Source organism: Mobula hypostoma, chromosome 19 (assembly GCF_963921235.1).
Source record: "Mobula hypostoma chromosome 19, sMobHyp1.1, whole genome shotgun sequence".
NCBI lineage: Eukaryota > Metazoa > Chordata > Chondrichthyes > Myliobatiformes > Myliobatidae > Mobula > Mobula hypostoma.
In genome coordinates, this window is record NC_086115.1 from 58576661 (window position 1) to 58593866 (window position 17206).

Genomic DNA, 17206 nt, shown 5'->3' on the forward strand with positions numbered 1-17206 from the left:
ACGTTGCTTTCATTTCCAGCATTTTTCTGCGAAGCGGAGTTTTCTGCAATGAATGCAACGAAAACTAAACTGCGGAACAGACTGGACATCAGGAACCCCCTTCGAGTATCGCTGTCTCCCATCACCCCTCGATGGGGCCGTGTTGTTGCAGGGAAACAAGCCCAGGGCTCCCCACTGATTCAGCGATATTGGTGTGTTGCAATGATTTTATATATTCATACGGGGAAAATATGTGCTGTGCATTTAATATCCAAATATTACTTAAAATGTTATGATGCTATTGACTTATAAGTGACCTATATAACCATATAACAATTACAGCATGGAAACAGGCGATCTCGGCCCTTCTAGTCCGTGCTGAACGCTACTCTCACCTAGTCCCGCCGACCTGCACTCAACCCATAACCCTCCATTCCTTTCCTATCCATATACCTATCTAATTTTTCTTTAAATGATCATATCGAACCTGCTTCTGTCACTTCTACTGGAAGTTCTTTCAACACTTACTTCAAGCTCCCCTGATAATTGACATCATTATATCCATGCGAGGAAAATATGCGCTGCATGTTTAATATTAAATTCGTTAGATAAACATTTCTAGAAACAAAATTGAGTGTATTACCCACTTATCACCTATATTCCGGTAGTGATTAACACCCACCCCCACGAACAGAATTGCCAAAAAGGATTTGCTTGGCGGGGGGGGGGGAGGAACCGGCAGGTCATGACGCGCATGCGTATTGGTGTCTGCGCAAGGCTTCATGGTCATTGTAGTCTTTTGGATAAACAAAACATTTGACTGCTACTCTTGTTCGTTGGCAACCCTACCCACCCCCAGTCGGCCGATCCGCAAGAATATTGTCAATATGAAACCGGTCCGCAGTGCAAAAAAGGTTGGGGACCCCTGGGTTAGGTGAATGGGCAAATTCATGGCAGATGCAATTTAATGTGGATAAATGTGAGGTTATCCACTTTGGTGGCAAGAACAGGAAAACAGATTATTATCTGAATGGTGGTCGATTAGGAAAAGGGGAGGTGCAACGAGACCTGGGTGTCATTGTACACCAGTCATTGAAAGTGGGCATGCAGGTACAGCAGGTGGTGAAAAAGGCGAATGGTATGCTGGCATTCATGGCAAGAGGATTCGAGTACAGGAGTAAGGAGGTTCTACTGCAGTTGTACAAGGCCTTGGTGAGACCACACCTGGAGTATTGTGTGCAGTTTTGGTCCCCTAATCTGAAGAAAGACATTCTTGCCATAGAGAGAGTACAAAGAAGGTTCACCAGATTGATTCCTGGGATGCCAGGACTTTCATATGATGAAAGACTGGATCGACTAGGCTTATACTCGCTGGAATTTAGAAGATTGAGGGGGGATCTTATTAACACGTATAAAATTCTAAAGGGATTAGACAGGCTAGATGTAGGAAGATTGTTCCCGATGTTGGGAAGTCCAGAACGAGGGGTCACAGTTTGAGGATAAAGGGGAAGCCTTTTAGGACCGAGATGAGGAAAAACTTCTTCACACAGAGAGTGGTGAATCTGTGGAATTCTCTGCCACAGGAAACAGTTGAGGCCAGGTCATTGGCTATATTTAAGAGGGAGTTAGATATGGCCCTTGTGGCTAAAGGGATCAGGGGGTATGGAGAGAAGGCAGGTACAGGGTTCTGAGTTGGATGATCAGCCATGATCATACTGAATGGTGGTGCAGGCTCGAAGGGCCGAATGGCCTACTCCTGCACCTATTTTCTATGTTTCTATGTAAACAGACAAGGCCTAATCATGTGTCACCATTCCAACACCTTTGTTTGCCGGGACTAGTGAATTTAATTCCCCTTTGTTTTTTTTTCAGTTATATTTTTAACTTCTGTGCATGGTCTCCTTTGCAAGGACCCTTGACCATTCATCCATTCCGACATATCTTCCTCCCAGCACTTTTCCCTGCAAGCAGCCAAAATGCTACAGCTGACCATTTACCTCCTTCCTCCCTTTTATTCAGGGCCCCATACAGTCCTTCCAGGAGAGACAGCATTTCACCTGCAAATCTTCTGGGGTCTTCTATTGTGTCTGGTGCTCCTGATGCAGCCTCCTGTACATTGCTGAGACCCATCCTCAATCAATTGGGGGACCTCTTCGTCGAACGCCTCTGCACCAAACTACAAAAGCGGAACTTCCCCGCGGCCGAACATTTTAATTCTTATTCCCTTTCCCGTTCTGGCACGACAGTCCATGGCCTCCTCTTGAGGCCACCCTCAGGATCAAGGAGCAAGACCTTATATTCCGTCTGGGTCGCCTTCAACCTGATGGAATGAATATCCATTTCTCTTTAAGCTAAAGAGAAATCCCTTCCCCCTCCCCTCTTCTATTCTCCAGTTAGCCTCTTACCTCCTCTCACCTAACTATCACCTCCCCTGGGTCCACTCCTTCCTTTTCTTGTATGGTCCACACTCCTCTCCAATCAGATTCTTTCCTTTCCAGCCCTTTTATCTTTCCTGCCCACCTGGCTTCACCTATCACCTTCTAACTATCCTCCTCCCCCTCCCTCCGCCTTTTTATTCTGGTGTCTTCCCCCTTCCTTTTCGGTCCCAAAGAAGGGTCTCGGCCAGAAACGTCAACTGCTTGTTGTTTTGGATTTCCGGCATCTGCAGATGGCAGAGTAGCGTAGTGGTTAGCCCAGAGCTTTACAATACAAGTGGCCCAGGTTTAGTTCCTGTTGCTGCCTGGAAGGAGTTTGTATGTTCTCCCCATAAGCAGTCCTGAGATTAGGCTAGGATTAAACTGGGGGTTGATGGGTGGCAGAACTGGAAGGGCTGTGGCTCAGTACATAAATAAATCTGTGGACTCTCTTTACAATTTGAAAGGAAGCACTGCTGTTTTGATACTCCACTTTGTAGTTTAGGAGGTAAAGACTACTCTGAGTCAGTGGGGCGGAACAATTCCTTACCTGGGTTTAGATTATTTTGATGTCATTCCCAGCTCCACCCACTGAATATCTAACTTGGCAGAAAATACTTAAATACCCAGAAATAATTTGAATATTTGATGTACTGGCCATCTGTAATGGTCATATTAACTTTGATAGGTTGTTCAGTGAATAAAGGCAAAATGTGGTATACTGTCTTTTCAACAGCATTTAACATGATTTGAAGTTTGTGACCAAATAGTGGCAAATTACATTGAGGAAAGTGCAGTCCTATTGGATAGATGTCTGGGGGAGTAGGCTAACTAATTATGGGTTTGACTACTTCATAGCCATTGTAAATGACACCCAAAATCTAGGTGATTCCTTCAAGAACCTTGTTGTGGTCTGGAGGCTTGCGTGCCTCAGTGACCCGGAGAGCTGGTAGGAGCCAGGACTTTATGCTTTGGCTCTTGGTGGGGTCACCCATATCAAACAGGTCAAACAGTAAGACAAACTAAGAGTGGTCCACTGGTCCTCCAGGTTTGGGGGTTCATCTCAGGGCTAATGACCCTGACTGCTGTTTCCATAACAATTTTGTTTTACCAATGAAGAACCCTTCTACATCTGAGTGTGACAGTATTCCTGAGTATCTACCTGGGACTTGCATGATTGACAGCAGTGAAAACAGAGCTACTGACACGATGAAGGAAGCCCTGAACACTGCCAGAGATGGAGAACCTTCTTTGCTGCCCTAAATGCCAGTAGTGCAAGTAATTGGTAGAATTGGAGAGTTAGTTGATGAGAAGAATGAAAAATGTGATTGAGAGAGCATTAGGGTCAATGGGCCCCTGACATGACAGGAAGAAGGATCTACTTCTCCCGCAAGATTTTGTGACTATAATATCAAAAGAAATAATTTGAGCGAGTATCACTATAAAAATGTTACTTTGTGGCTTGCAAAGTGGTGAGTAATTAAAAGCAGTAACACTTGCTTAATAAAAACGTTCATTATATATTGGATTGCAATATCATATTCTTAGGTGGCCTATTGAGATCAGAATCAGGTTTGATATCATTGACATGTGTTGTGAAATTTGTTTTATGGCAGTAGTACATTGCAATACATCACAATAAAAGCTATGAATGGCAATAAAAAGTAAATATGTTAAAAGAAAATTTAATTTAATAACCCTTGTGGGTGCTAGCCTCCAAGACATCGTCAAGGGACAGTGCTTCAGTAAGGCAGTGTCCAACATTAAGGATCCCCACCATCCAGAACATGCCCTCTTCACATTGTTACCATCGGGAAAGAGGTACAGAAGCCTGAAGGCACACGCTCAGCGATTCAGGAACAGCTTCTTCCCCTCTGCCATCTGATTCCGAAATGGACATTGAACCCATGAATACTACCTCACTACTTTTGTTTTATTTCTGAATCTTGCACTACTTAATTTTATTTTAACTATATATAGTTTTATATTTTAATTAATTCAGTTCACTTTGTAGAGATCTGTTTTCACTGTGACATGAAACCCTTTTCTGTTAATCAGTGTCAAAAAACCCAAATTAAATCCACTGTGATTCAATGTTGTAAAACAATAAAACATGAAAACTTTCAAGGGGGAGTGAATACATTTTTTGGCACTGTGTGTGTGGGTGTGTGTGTATGTAGAGGTCAGGTAAATAAATGAGGTTTCTGTTATTTACCCTGAGCTTCCTTATTCTTGAAGCTCTTTGAAATATTTCAAATGCTTCTCTGCTGCCTTGAACAGTCAAGGGCTAAGGATTTCCAGGGATAAATGCGGGTGTTGCTTTTTAAATCTTACAAGAAAGACTTTGAAAAGATCCTTATTTTTATTTTGATAATTTTGCCCTTTGCCAGAACTCTGAATGGAAGATCTGTTTTGGGAGCCTAGTGCCAAACTTGGAAATGAGTTTTCTCATCCAAAGGAGCCAACTAGGGACTGAAGGCTGTGTATGTTGGACATTGACGTTGGTTCAACCATCTTTCTAATAGATGTGGAGGATTCTTCAGAGACAGTGTTGTGGGAGTAGATGCATGTTTTCAAAGAGCTTGCTGTGGACCTTCATTGTTTTACATTGAGATCAGGTTTGTGGAGAACATACTTATGATGAATTCCGAGTGTTAGGCCCAACCTCTTCATAAACTTCAGTGAATGTTTTCAATCATGTGGAGGCTCAACTCCAATCTATCATGGACCCATTATCTGAATAAATGCAATGTTCATTAAATACAGCAATGTCAGAATCAGGTTTAATATCGTTGGCATATGTCGTGCAATTTGTTACTTTTGCAGCAGCAGTACAATGCTTGATAAATATAGAGAGAAAAAACTGAATTGTTGGAAGTATATACATGTATATTAAATGTTTAAATTAAATAAGTAGTACAAAAACAAAAAAAAAGTGGTGAGGTAGTGTTCATGGGTTCAATGTCCGTTAAGAAATCAGATGGCAGAGGGGAAGAAGCTATTTTTGTATCGTTAAGTGTGTGCCTTCAGGCTTCTGTACCTCCACCCTGATGTTAGCACTGAGAACAAGGCATGACCTGGATGATGAGGGTCATAAACGATGGACACTGTCCTTTTGAGGAGTCACTCCTTGAAGATGTCCTGAATATTACAGAGGCTGGTGCCCATGATGGAGCTGACTGAGTTTACAACTCTCTGCAGTTTATTTCAATCCTGTGCAGTAGCCCCCTCCCACCCCACCGCCCCACATCAGACAGTAATGCAGCTAGCCAGAATGCTCTCCACAGTACATCTGTAGAAGTTTGAGTGTTTTAGGTGACAAACCAAATGAAATATAACCACTGTCTTGCCACCATTTTAGCTGCAATAGGTTGGGACCTGGTTAGATCCTCAGAAATATTGACACCAGGGTCTTGAAATTGCTCGCACTCTCCACTTCTAATTCCTCTGAGGATTGGTTTGTGTTCCCTCGTCTTACCTTTTCTGAAGTTAACAGTTAGTAATGCAGTAGGATTTCTGTTATTAAAAAAAGACTTGCCACACTGTAAATTTTCTGAGTGTATTATCTTAAATAATAATTTGAAAAACAGACTTCTTAGTTCTCCACTAGATTTATGTGATTTCGTATTGAGTTAGCCTTTTACCTGGCTGTTCAAATTGGATCACCTAACTGCTTTCATCTTTTGTCACTCGACATTGGTACATTAACTTCCTGTACAATAATACTGTGGAATTCCCTTGAGTTAATTTGTGTTTGTCACCTGTATAACTAGGGTGAGGTATGGCTGCAATGTAAAATATTTGCATAGCAGCATCAGTGGCATGTAGGTAGGACAACACAAGTGTAAATTATATAAGGCTATAAAGGAACTGGGAGACAAAAAGATTTCAGAAACAAGTCATTACTACAAAACAGACAACATGAGGGACAGGTCTACGATAGTAGTGTAAGAGGTCATCTGTAGTGTTTTATTGCTGAAGTATTCTTTGATCCATTTTAGAATATATCTAACACATTTAATTTAGCGGCTTTGCCAAACTTCAAAAATGAGCAAGTCCCTGTGCCTGAAGGCTTTCATTTCCATCACAGAAATGATAGCCAATTCCATTCCCATGTTTCTGGTCACAAATATAACACAATATCCTGGTTCTGTACTGAGAAGACTCGGTGGTTCCGTGTGCCGGTTGCCTTTTCTATAGAAGTGCAAGTTCTGAATGTTTGTGAAATAATGTATCTAGCAACTGTGCAAAAGGTTGAAAATGAGAAAGTCCCTGTGTGAATTCTAGTACAAAATATTGAAGATCCCTGCTAATATTTTTTCCAAGTTGTGTTTTGTGCCTGTGTCATGATGTTAGACTGGTGTTAAAAGGATCAGTTGATTAAGTTAAACTGGTTTCTTTTTAAAATCTTAATGCTTTTGTCAAATTTGTCAAACAATTACATGTTTGGAAAAGGAAGCCAGGATACACTCATAGATGTGTCAAGCTGATACTTGGGTGGTTCTTAGTTGGTCTAGTGCATTTGGCTTTAGCACATTACCTGTGGGAGGAGGGGGGAATCTTCTCAATTAGTTGATCCTTTAAAAATACAGAGCTAAATGTTTAATTAATTTGTTTGAATAGTAGACAGAAATAGATATTTCCCACAGATTTGCAGAAGTTTATTAGAGAGTAGGAAACCTTCAACATTGTACTGTAAAAGTTAATCATGCTCCTTCAAGGGCTTTATAAATGCAATGGTGATCCCCGCCTTTCCAACCCAGTTTCAGATTTCGTATTCCCTCCGCCACTATCTCTAAATTCTTTTGCCAATTACCACAAATGCACATCGCTTCGGTAGTCATTTCTCTACAATGGACAGTAAGTCTTGCCAATCCCAAATACATGCATGTTGGTCAGTTAAATAGCAAATTTGCCTTGACGTGTAGATCAGTGGGGAGAATAAACTTTGTGTAAGTGGATGCTTGATAGTTGGCATGCACTTTGTGGCCTGAAAAGTTCATTTCCATGCGTCTCTTCCCAGCAATTATTTGTTTAGTTAACCAAAGAAGCCATTCCCAGTTTGGACATTGGACAAGCAATACCAATAAAATAACGGTGTCAAATATGCTATCGAACTGTCTGAGAATGAAATACCAAATACTGATCAACAGCACAGCGCACATGCAATAATTCTAACCTGGGTCAACTTAGACCAACACAATTCTAACATGAATATTTTAATAAAATCTATACTCAGTGCAAACCCATTGCATATTGCTTTTTCCAGTGAGTTTTGTTTGGATCATCAAAGGCTACTGTGTTTTAACTGGCATTTTATTTCTTAATCGTGCACAGTAAAACAATGCATTCCTTGTGCCTCCACTTCCAAGCTCTCTTCAAGTATAGACTCCAAGTGCTCCAAAATGTTATACTTGACAGAAAATCATGGATGTTTATCATTTTTAACCAAACTGTGGATTGTAATGAGAAGCTTTACCAATGAGATTTAAAGGTTAAATTCCAGTGAGGAAATTGAAATGGGAGGTGGGAAACACTGCAGCAAGACGCATGACTTGGCGGTTCAAATGGTTCAGTTTAATTTCAGAGAATGTATGCAGAATACAACCTGAAATTCTTACTCTTCACGGACACCCACAAACAAAAAAAAACCCAAAGAATGAATGGCAGAAACATCAGAACCCCAAAGCCCCACCTCCCCCCCACACAAGCAGCAGCAGAAGCCTTTACCCTCCCTCTCCCCTCAATCCACTTGCACCAGTAAAAGCACCGATTTTCTCACCGCCCCCCACCATGCAAGCAATAGCAAAAGCCCCGAAAGAGACTTTGATCTGCAGTCCAGCAAAAACAACAGTCCATCCCTCACTAGAGAGGGAGAGAGAAAATGCTCCTGCAACAATGAGAGCACTGTTCTGATGCAACAATCTTCTGCCTTAGGAAGAGGGGAAGTACAACGAGATCTAGGTTTTCTTCTACATCAGTCACTGAAAGCAAGCATGCAAGTACAGCAGGCAGTGAAGAAAGCTAATGGCATGCTGGTCTTCATAACAAGGAGAATTGAGTATAAGAGCAAAGAGGTCCTTCTGCAGCTGTACAGGATCCTGGTGAGACCACACCTGGAGTACTGTGTGCAGTTTTGGTCTCCAAATTTGAGGAAGGACATTCTTGCTATTGAGGGAGTGCGAGGTTAATTCCCGGGATGGCGGGACTGTCATAAGTCGAAAGATTGGAGCGACTGGGCTTGTATACTCTGGAATTTAGAAGGCTGAGAGGGGATCTTATTGAAACATATAAGATTATTAAGGGATTGGACACGCTGGAGGCAGGAAGCATGTTCCTGCTGATGGGTGAGTCCAGAACCAGAGGCCACAGTGTAAGAATAAGGGGTAGGCCATTTAGAACGGAGTTGAGGAAATACTTTTTCACCCAGAGAGTGATGGATATATGGAATGCTCTGCCCCAGAAGGCTATGGAGGCCAAGTCTCTGGATGCTTTCGAGAAAGAGATGGATAGAGCTCTTAAAGAAAGCGGAATCAAAGGTTATGGGGATAAGGCAGGAACTGGATACTGATTGTGGATGATCAGCCATGATCACAGTGAACGGCAGTGCTGGCTTGAAGGGCCAAATGGCCTACTCCTGCACCTATTGTCTATTGTCTATTGTCTATTGAGTCGCTTCTCTGAGCTCCCCAACACAAGGACCGACAGGCTCTCACTCACCATCGGAAGAGAGAGGACTGCTCGAGTGCAAAGGTTTTCTTCCAACAGCGGCTAGCGATTAGCAAACATGCTGCCTGCTGTCTCGAAGTTTTAGTTTCCCATGACGCTTCTATCGGTGACATCAGCAAAAGACCGGGTCTCATCGAAGGCACACGTCTTCCAGACTGCACCTGGAGATATCGAAACACCAGGCCACATGGCCATTCCGAGAACCCATTGCTCATAGTTTTCCTGAAAATCCATTGAAACAGATGTCATGTGAAGATGAAGTGGCTGTTCTCTGTGACTAAAGTGCTCCATAAAGGTTAAACAAGTTAGGTCTTTATTCTTTAGAGCGTAGAAGGCTGAGTGGGGACTTGATAGAAGTATTTAAAATTATGAGGGAGATAGATAGAGTTGACGTAGATAGGCTTTTTCCATTGAGAGTGGGGGAGATTCAAACAAGAGGACATGAGTTGAGAGTTAAGGGGCAAAAGTTTAGGGGTAACACGAGGGGGAACTTCTTTACTCAGAGAGTGGTAGCTGTGTGGAACGAGCTTCCAGTAGAAGTGGTAGAGGCAGGTTCGATTTTGTCATTTAAAAAAAAATTGGATAGCTATATGGACAGGAAAGGAATGGAGGGTCATGGGCTGAGTGCAGGTCGGTAGGACTAGGTGAGAGTAAGAGTTCAGCACGGACTAGAAGGGCCAAGATAGCCTGTTTCCGTGCTGTAATTGTTATATGGATATAACAGTGTCCAATGTGATGAACAGGAATATTTTTCATTCACTTTATTTATACACCAGACATGGGAATCCCTTTCTGTAATTGCTACCCCAAGCTGATACTGAAGCTCTCTTGAACCACTGCAGTCGGAATCCATGATTTTCTGTCATGTAAAACATTTATCGAGCACTTGGAGGATCATGGTGTGTGTATATTTATAGATCCCTGGAGAGAGCTTGGAAGTGGAGGAATAAGGAATGCATTGCTTTACTGGGAACTGTTCTAAACAATGCTTTGTCTGGAAACATAATACCATGAGGAAGTCATACAGCTCGTTAAGCCTGCCCTGAATCACCCCACAGTGTCCAGTATGCATCAGCCTACACTGTGGAATTGAGCATTCTCTGGGCTCTGTGGTACAAAACTCAGTCCTGTAACTAAAGAGATTTCTCAAAGTTCAATGTACATGCATATACATCACCATATACAACCCTGAGATTCATTTTCTTATGGGCATACTCAACAAATCTATAGAATAGTAACTATAACAGAATCAGTGAAAGACTGCCCAACTAGGGCGTTCAACCAGAGTGCAGAAGACAGCAAGTTGCAAATGCAAACATAAATAAATTGCAGTAAATATTGAGAATATGAGATGAAGAGAGTGCGAACATTTCAATGATGGGACGAGTGTTGAATGAAGTTATCCCTTCATCCTAATCCTAAACAACTGGACTATACGCTCTCCTGCCTCTTGGCAAAACATTCCACATTTTCAAACACGAGGAAATCTGCAGATGCTGGAAATTCAAGCAACACACATCAAAGTTGCTGGTGAACGCAGCAGGCCAGGCAGCATCTCTAGGAAGAGGTACAGTCGGCATTTCGGGCCGAGACCCTTCGTCAGGACCACATTTTCCACATTTTCATCTCAGATTTCTGTATGTCAAAAAGAGCTGGACCGCTTTACTTGCTCTCGATTCATAGAATGACCTTGGAAAAGGCTGCAAGGAATCATTACTTAGTTCCAATGGAAGAAAAGAATGCCAGAGTTGCTAAAATGCAGGATTTTATTCAGCCTACCCAATCCATGCCGAATATACACCGCAATCCATCTCGCCCCACTTCCCTGCTCTTTCCCTATTGTACTGCAAATCAGTCTTTTATCTGCCTCTTCAGATCCCTTTTTGATTCTGTTTCCGCCATCGTCTTGAGGCAGCAAATTCGAGATCAGGAGTTTTTTTTATGTATAATTTTCCTCACAACTCCCTTGTGTTTGTATTGGTTTATTTTTGTCATGATACAGTGAAAGGCTTATGCACGGCATGATCTAACTGAATGGCACTCAAAAGTCCAAAGTACATATGAGTCACCAGACACAACCCTGAGATTCATTTTCTTACAGGCATACACAGTAAATCTAAGCAATTAAATAGAATCAGTGAAAGACTGCATCTAACTGGACGGCCAAACAGCTAGCGTGCACTGGACAGCAGACTGTGTAAATAAAAAAGAAAAATGCAAAAAATATCGAGAACGTGAGATGAAGAGTCCTTGAAAGTGAGTCCATAGACTCTGGGAACATCTAGGTCAGGGGTGCCCAAGCTGGGGTCCACAGACCCCTTCATTAATGGTAAGGCTCCATGCCATAAAAAAGGGGGTGAGCCCCTGATGTTGAGTGAAGTTATCCCCTCTGGTGTTGCTTTGTGGTCTTAAAAATAAAAAACAGAATGTCACAGCCATTAACTTAGGACTGGGGAGGAGAAATTTCTTCCTTGTTCCATGTGGGGAGTGACTATTTCAAGATGAAAAGATATGAAATGTCAAGTTTTTCCTCATCAGTAATTCCACTCTTATGTTCTTACTTTGGAATAAGGTCACTTAAGAGAAGATTAATTTGGACTTTTTCCAATACAGTAATATTTCTGGAAAGCCCTGTTATTGTTCCACATCGGACTACATCAGGAGAAATCAAGACAAATTATCAACCTAGTCGACTGTCCAATATTGGAGTGGAAATTGATCATAGCAGGTTTCCTGGAACAGATGATAAAATTTAAGAGCTTTCATCTTGGTCTCTTTCCTCTGAGGCCACAGTATTACACTGCTCTGTTTCTTTGTGTAATCTAAGTTACAAGCCATCCCTAACTTACCAATGTGTCACCTACTCTTTATCATCACTGGGTGTATATTCTGGAACCTTCTACTCAACAGCATTGTGGGACTGCAGCAATGTAGGCAGGTGGCTCACTGCCTCGTTCTCAAAGACAGTTAGGGACAAACAGTAAATACGGTCTTTTTTATCATTGCCCGGATACTGAAAAATTGAATCACATTTTTTAAAAAAATTCTGCTATTTGTTTCACACAAGCTCTTTGACCTAATAATTCAAAGTCAAAAGTACATTTATTATCAATGTATGCAGTATACAAACCTGAGATTTATCTTCGCACAGACAGTTACAGAACAGAGAAACACCATGGAACCCGTTGAAAGAAAGCCTGAAACACTCAACACGCAAATATGAACAAATCGAGAAAATGGCAAAAAACAAGCGAAAAGCACACAGAATCCTTGAAGCAGTTTGGGAATGTTCAGTTCAGTTCAGTTTAGTGCTGTGTTGTTCAGTGACTACAAGCCACAGAGCCAGTCTGCACTGATCAAAATCACAAAATAGCAATGAACAAAGGAGTAACCAGGAATCAGAAACACTTCTAACCATGTCCAATAACACTAGACAACATGTTTTTCGAAACTGTCACTTCCTCAGAATTGTTTTTTGTTTGTGATAGACCGCTTGAAGCCAAACACAAATATAATTTCAGACTACTTGTATCATGTAGAAATTTGGAGAAACAAGACAATAACTTTTATTAATATATTGCTTTTAACTGCATAACACTGCTGATGCTTTGCAATAGTTCAACTCAGCTAAAAATGCTTTGTTGATGATTTTCATTTGCACAGTGTCTGAGGCTTCTCGCTTAAGTTTTGAACAATAATCAGCCAGCATTGATGGATTCCAGTTGCCCTGATATCGTTTCTCCATGACCGCATCGTCCTGGTGAAACCTTTCACCATGCTCATCACTGAGAGCACCAAGATTTGCAGGGAAGAAGTCTAAATGGGAATGCAGAAAAAGAATCTTTAGTGACATGTTGCACTTCATGGTTTTATATGCTTGAAGCATGTTGTCAAACAGCTGCACATAGTTTGTACAGGTGCTCTGTAGCTGCCGAGAAAACTTTCAACCACATCCTTGAATACCTTCCATGCATTTTTCTCCACCCCACTAAAAATTTGTCAAATTGCCTATCACTGATGATCTGTTTGATTTGTGGAAGAAAAGTACCTTTCTTCATCTTGGTATCAGTTGTTCTGTAAAACATTTACAGTACTCAAATATTAAAATCCTTCACGGAAAATTATAGCCTTTTTAAAATCTGTCCTGCCATGTAGTATCCACCCTACCTATGCTTGCCTGGACAAGATAGAAAACTTTTCAGCCTACATTGTGGGCAACATTTTAATTGACTTGAATTATGAATTCATAATTCAAATATATTTTTCTATATTTTTAAAAAAATAGGCATTTTTTTAAACAGTGCATGATAAGGAAACTTCATGGTGATTTTCACGATCAGCAGCCCAAAATCCATTAAGATATTCCCAAAAGTATTCAGGAAGCAAAATCTTTGTTGTCTAATGTTATTGGACATTATACACCCGGCAACATCTGGAAATGTAGGAAATACTTCCAAGGAACTTACTACTTGAAGTTCATATTGTGTTTGCTTTGCATTATCATGACTGATAATGGACCATTTCTGGGTTGCCTTGCCTCGCTCTGAGAACTGGACCATGTAACATTGGGCCATGCTTTACCCTTGGAGACATGCAAGACTGCAGATGCTGGGATCTGGAGCACAAAACAGACTGCTGGTGCAACTCAGTGGGTCAAGCAGTGAGAGGATAATCGACATTTCGGGTCAAGATTCACCATCAGGACTCCTTTAACCTTGGGCTCCTAATGTCATTCCCTGTCCAACATTCCTCTGTAACAGTGCATAGAAACTTGGACGGCAATCCCAGACTCTTTCCAGCAGAGTATTGGAATGGATCGCTTCTTCCTTCGCCTACATCTATTGTGATGCTGTCAGGAAAAAGCATGTTTTTTCTCCCACAGGAAGACAAGGACGTTGTGCAGGGGCAGGTACCAAATGCATGGAAAGTACCATTCTAAGGGTTTTGAAGGATATAAAGGGACTTTCATTTACAAATGCACTGTCCCATGATTTAACACATCTCCAGTATTAATCTCTGTAGATCTCCCAGCATTTGTTCTTCACCCAAGTATTCTTAGGTTCTGATGCCTCTCACTGCGAGCACTGTGAGGGTCATGTTTTTTGACTTCTCCAGTGCGTTCAACACCATCCGCCCTGCTCCGCTGGGGAAGAAGCTGACAGCGATGCAGGTGGATGCTTCCCTGGTGTCATAGGTTATTGATTACCTGACTGGCAGACCACAGTACGTGTGCTTGCAACACTGTGTGTCCGACAGAGTGATCAGCAGCACTGGGACTCCACAGGGGACTGTCTTGTGTCCCTTTCTCTTCACCATTTACACCTTGGACTTCAACTACTGCACAGAGTCTTGCCATCTTCAGAAGTTTTCTGAAGACTCTGCCATAGTTGGATGCATCAGCAAGGGAGATGAGGCTGAGTACAGGGCTACAGTAGGAAACTTTGTCACATGGTGTGAGCAGAATTATCTGCAGCTTAATGTGAAAAAGCCTAAGGAGCTGGTGATAGACCTGAAGAGAGCTAAGGCACCGGTGACCCTTGTTTCCATCCAGGGGTCAGTGTGGACATGGTGGAGGATTACAAATACCTGGGGAAATGAATTGACAATAAACTGGACTGGTCAAAGGACACTGAGGCTGTCTACAAGAAGGGTCAGAGCCGTCTCTATTTCCTGAGGAGACTGAGGTCCTTTAACGTCTGTCGGACGATGCTGAGGATGTACCACGAGTCTGTGGTGGTCAGTGCTATCATGTTTACTGTTGTGTGCTGGGGCAGCAGGCTGAGGGTAGCAGACACCAACAGAATCAACAAACTCATTCGTAAGGCCAGTGATGTTGTGGGGATGGAACTGGACTCTCTCATGGTGGTGTCTGAAAAGAGGATGCTGTCCAAGTTGCATGCCATCTTGGACGATGTCTCCCATCCACTACATAATGTACTGGGTGGGCACAGGAGTACATTCAGCCAGAGACTCATTCCACTGAGATGCAACACTGAGTATCATAGGAAGTCATTCCTGCCTGTGGCCATCAAACTTTACAACTCTTCCCAATGGGCTGGTCCTGGACTTATTTCCTGGCATAATTTACATATTACTATTCAATTATTTATGGTTTTATTACTATTTATGGTGCAACTGTAACGAAACCCAATTTCCCTCGGGATCAATAAAGTATGACTATGACTATGGCTATGATCCCCACACTCTTTCAGCAGCACAACCCCACTGAGACCAGAGTACTGGGCATTCTGATCACTTTGAATATAGACGCTTCTAAAGTTTGCCGTTTATGTCCAAGAACTCGGATTGCCATTGTCCTTCCTCCCTTCCACAGCACCTCCACCCCTAATATTAGGGCACACTGGATTCTCTTGGCATTATTTCCCTCAATGCAATTGGCAAGCGAATCAGGTGATAAGCTCATGATTAATGCAGACCATAAGACATAGGAGCAGAAAAATTGGGCAGTTTGGCTCATTGGGTTTGCTCCACCATTCAATCATGGCTGATTTATACTCTCCTCACAAACCAATCTCCTGCCTTCTCCCTTTAACCTTGGACATTCTGACTAATCAAGAACCTATCCAATTCTGTTTTAAATATACCCAATGGCTTGGTCTCCACATCCATCTGTGGCAACGAATTCCACAGATTCACCACCCTCTGGCTAAAGAAATTCCTCCTCATCGCTGTAATTTCACATAAAATCAAATCAACGTTTTGGTGTAGGAGTTATGCCAGTTAATTTTCTTTTTTTTTACCATGGCCTTTCCCTAAAGAAACGAATAAGTAGAGCAAATGGGGCAAGCATTCTGAAGTGCAATTAACCAGCCTCATGATGTGGCGAAGCGGAACATTCAAATGGGCCAGGCTAAATGTACCTTCATCATAGCAGCTAAATATCTCAATCGCAACAAGGTCAATTAGTACGAAGAGGGGCTGGACAAACAGCATGTTAGTGTGATTTCTCCTCATGGATTTTCTCTATTTTCCATACAGCAAGAAAAAAACAAAAGATGAACAACGGCAGGATCCTGAAATAGCTGATCGTCACACACGGATTGTTGCACCCACACATCTGTACGATATGAACTACAAAACACTAGGAAAATGCATTATTATTAATAATAAGCATTTTGATGATGTAACAGGTATGGTATTACTTTTGTAACATTTCACTGTGTTTTGAGAGATTGCTAAGTTGCATTAACTGAATTTGGTAAGCAAAGTTATCTATTTATTTATCTCTCCATCCCTCTGCCTCCCTCTTCTGCCCTCTCTCCATCCCTCTCCCTCCTTCTCTCCATCCCTCTCCCTCCCTCTCTCCATCCCTCTCCCTCTCTCCATCTCCCTCCCTCCTTCTCTCCATCTCCCTCCCTCTCTCTCTCCATCCCTCTCCCTCCCACTCTCCATCTCCCTCCCTCCATCCCTCTCCCTCCCTCTCTCCATCTCCCTCCCTCCCACTCTCCATCTCCATCCCTCTCCCTCCTACTCTCCATCTCCCTCCCTCCATCCCTCTCCCTCCCTCTCTCCATCCCTCTCCCTCCCACTCTCCATCTCCCTCCCTGCCAGACTAACTGTTACATGATCCTTTGTTCTTTTTTTATTATATAATTTTTATTAAATTTTCAAAAAGAATACATGAAAAGATAAAATCTACCCCCCCTCCCCTTAACCCTCCCCCCCCCCCGTATGTAGTCCTACCTAAAAGAAAGAAAGAAAAAAATAAGAGCCGCCTGGGTATTGGAAGGTTTCCACATGCTCCATGGGATTCAAAATAAATTTGGTATAATTATTCGTTACTTTCCCCAAGTAACCAAATTCTTTGTCGGAGCACTTAAATATGACATCCTATCTTTTGTAAATAAGGGCGCCAAATATTCAAGAATGTTACATAATTATCTCTTAAATTATAAGTAATTTTTTCAAGTGGAATAGAGCTAGCCATTTCATTATTCCAACGATCCATACTTAAATACAAATCAGATTTCCAAGTAACTGCTATAGTCTTCTTAGCTACTGCCAATGCAATTTTTATAAATTCTTTCTGATATTTATTCAATTTAAGTTTCGGTTTTATCCCT

The 17206-nt window shown here is 42.0% G+C and overlaps 1 protein-coding gene across 1 annotated transcript in view; it reads left to right on the forward strand.

Annotated features, from left to right (window-relative positions):
• casp7 (caspase 7, apoptosis-related cysteine peptidase) overlaps positions 1-17206 on the forward strand; it is an 80014-nt gene that overhangs the window by 29932 nt on the left and 32876 nt on the right. Inside the window, exon 3 of the mRNA XM_063071989.1 lies at positions 16122-16273. Within this exon, the coding sequence (XP_062928059.1) occupies positions 16122-16273 (152 nt within the window). The remainder of the gene's footprint in view (positions 1-16121; positions 16274-17206) is intronic.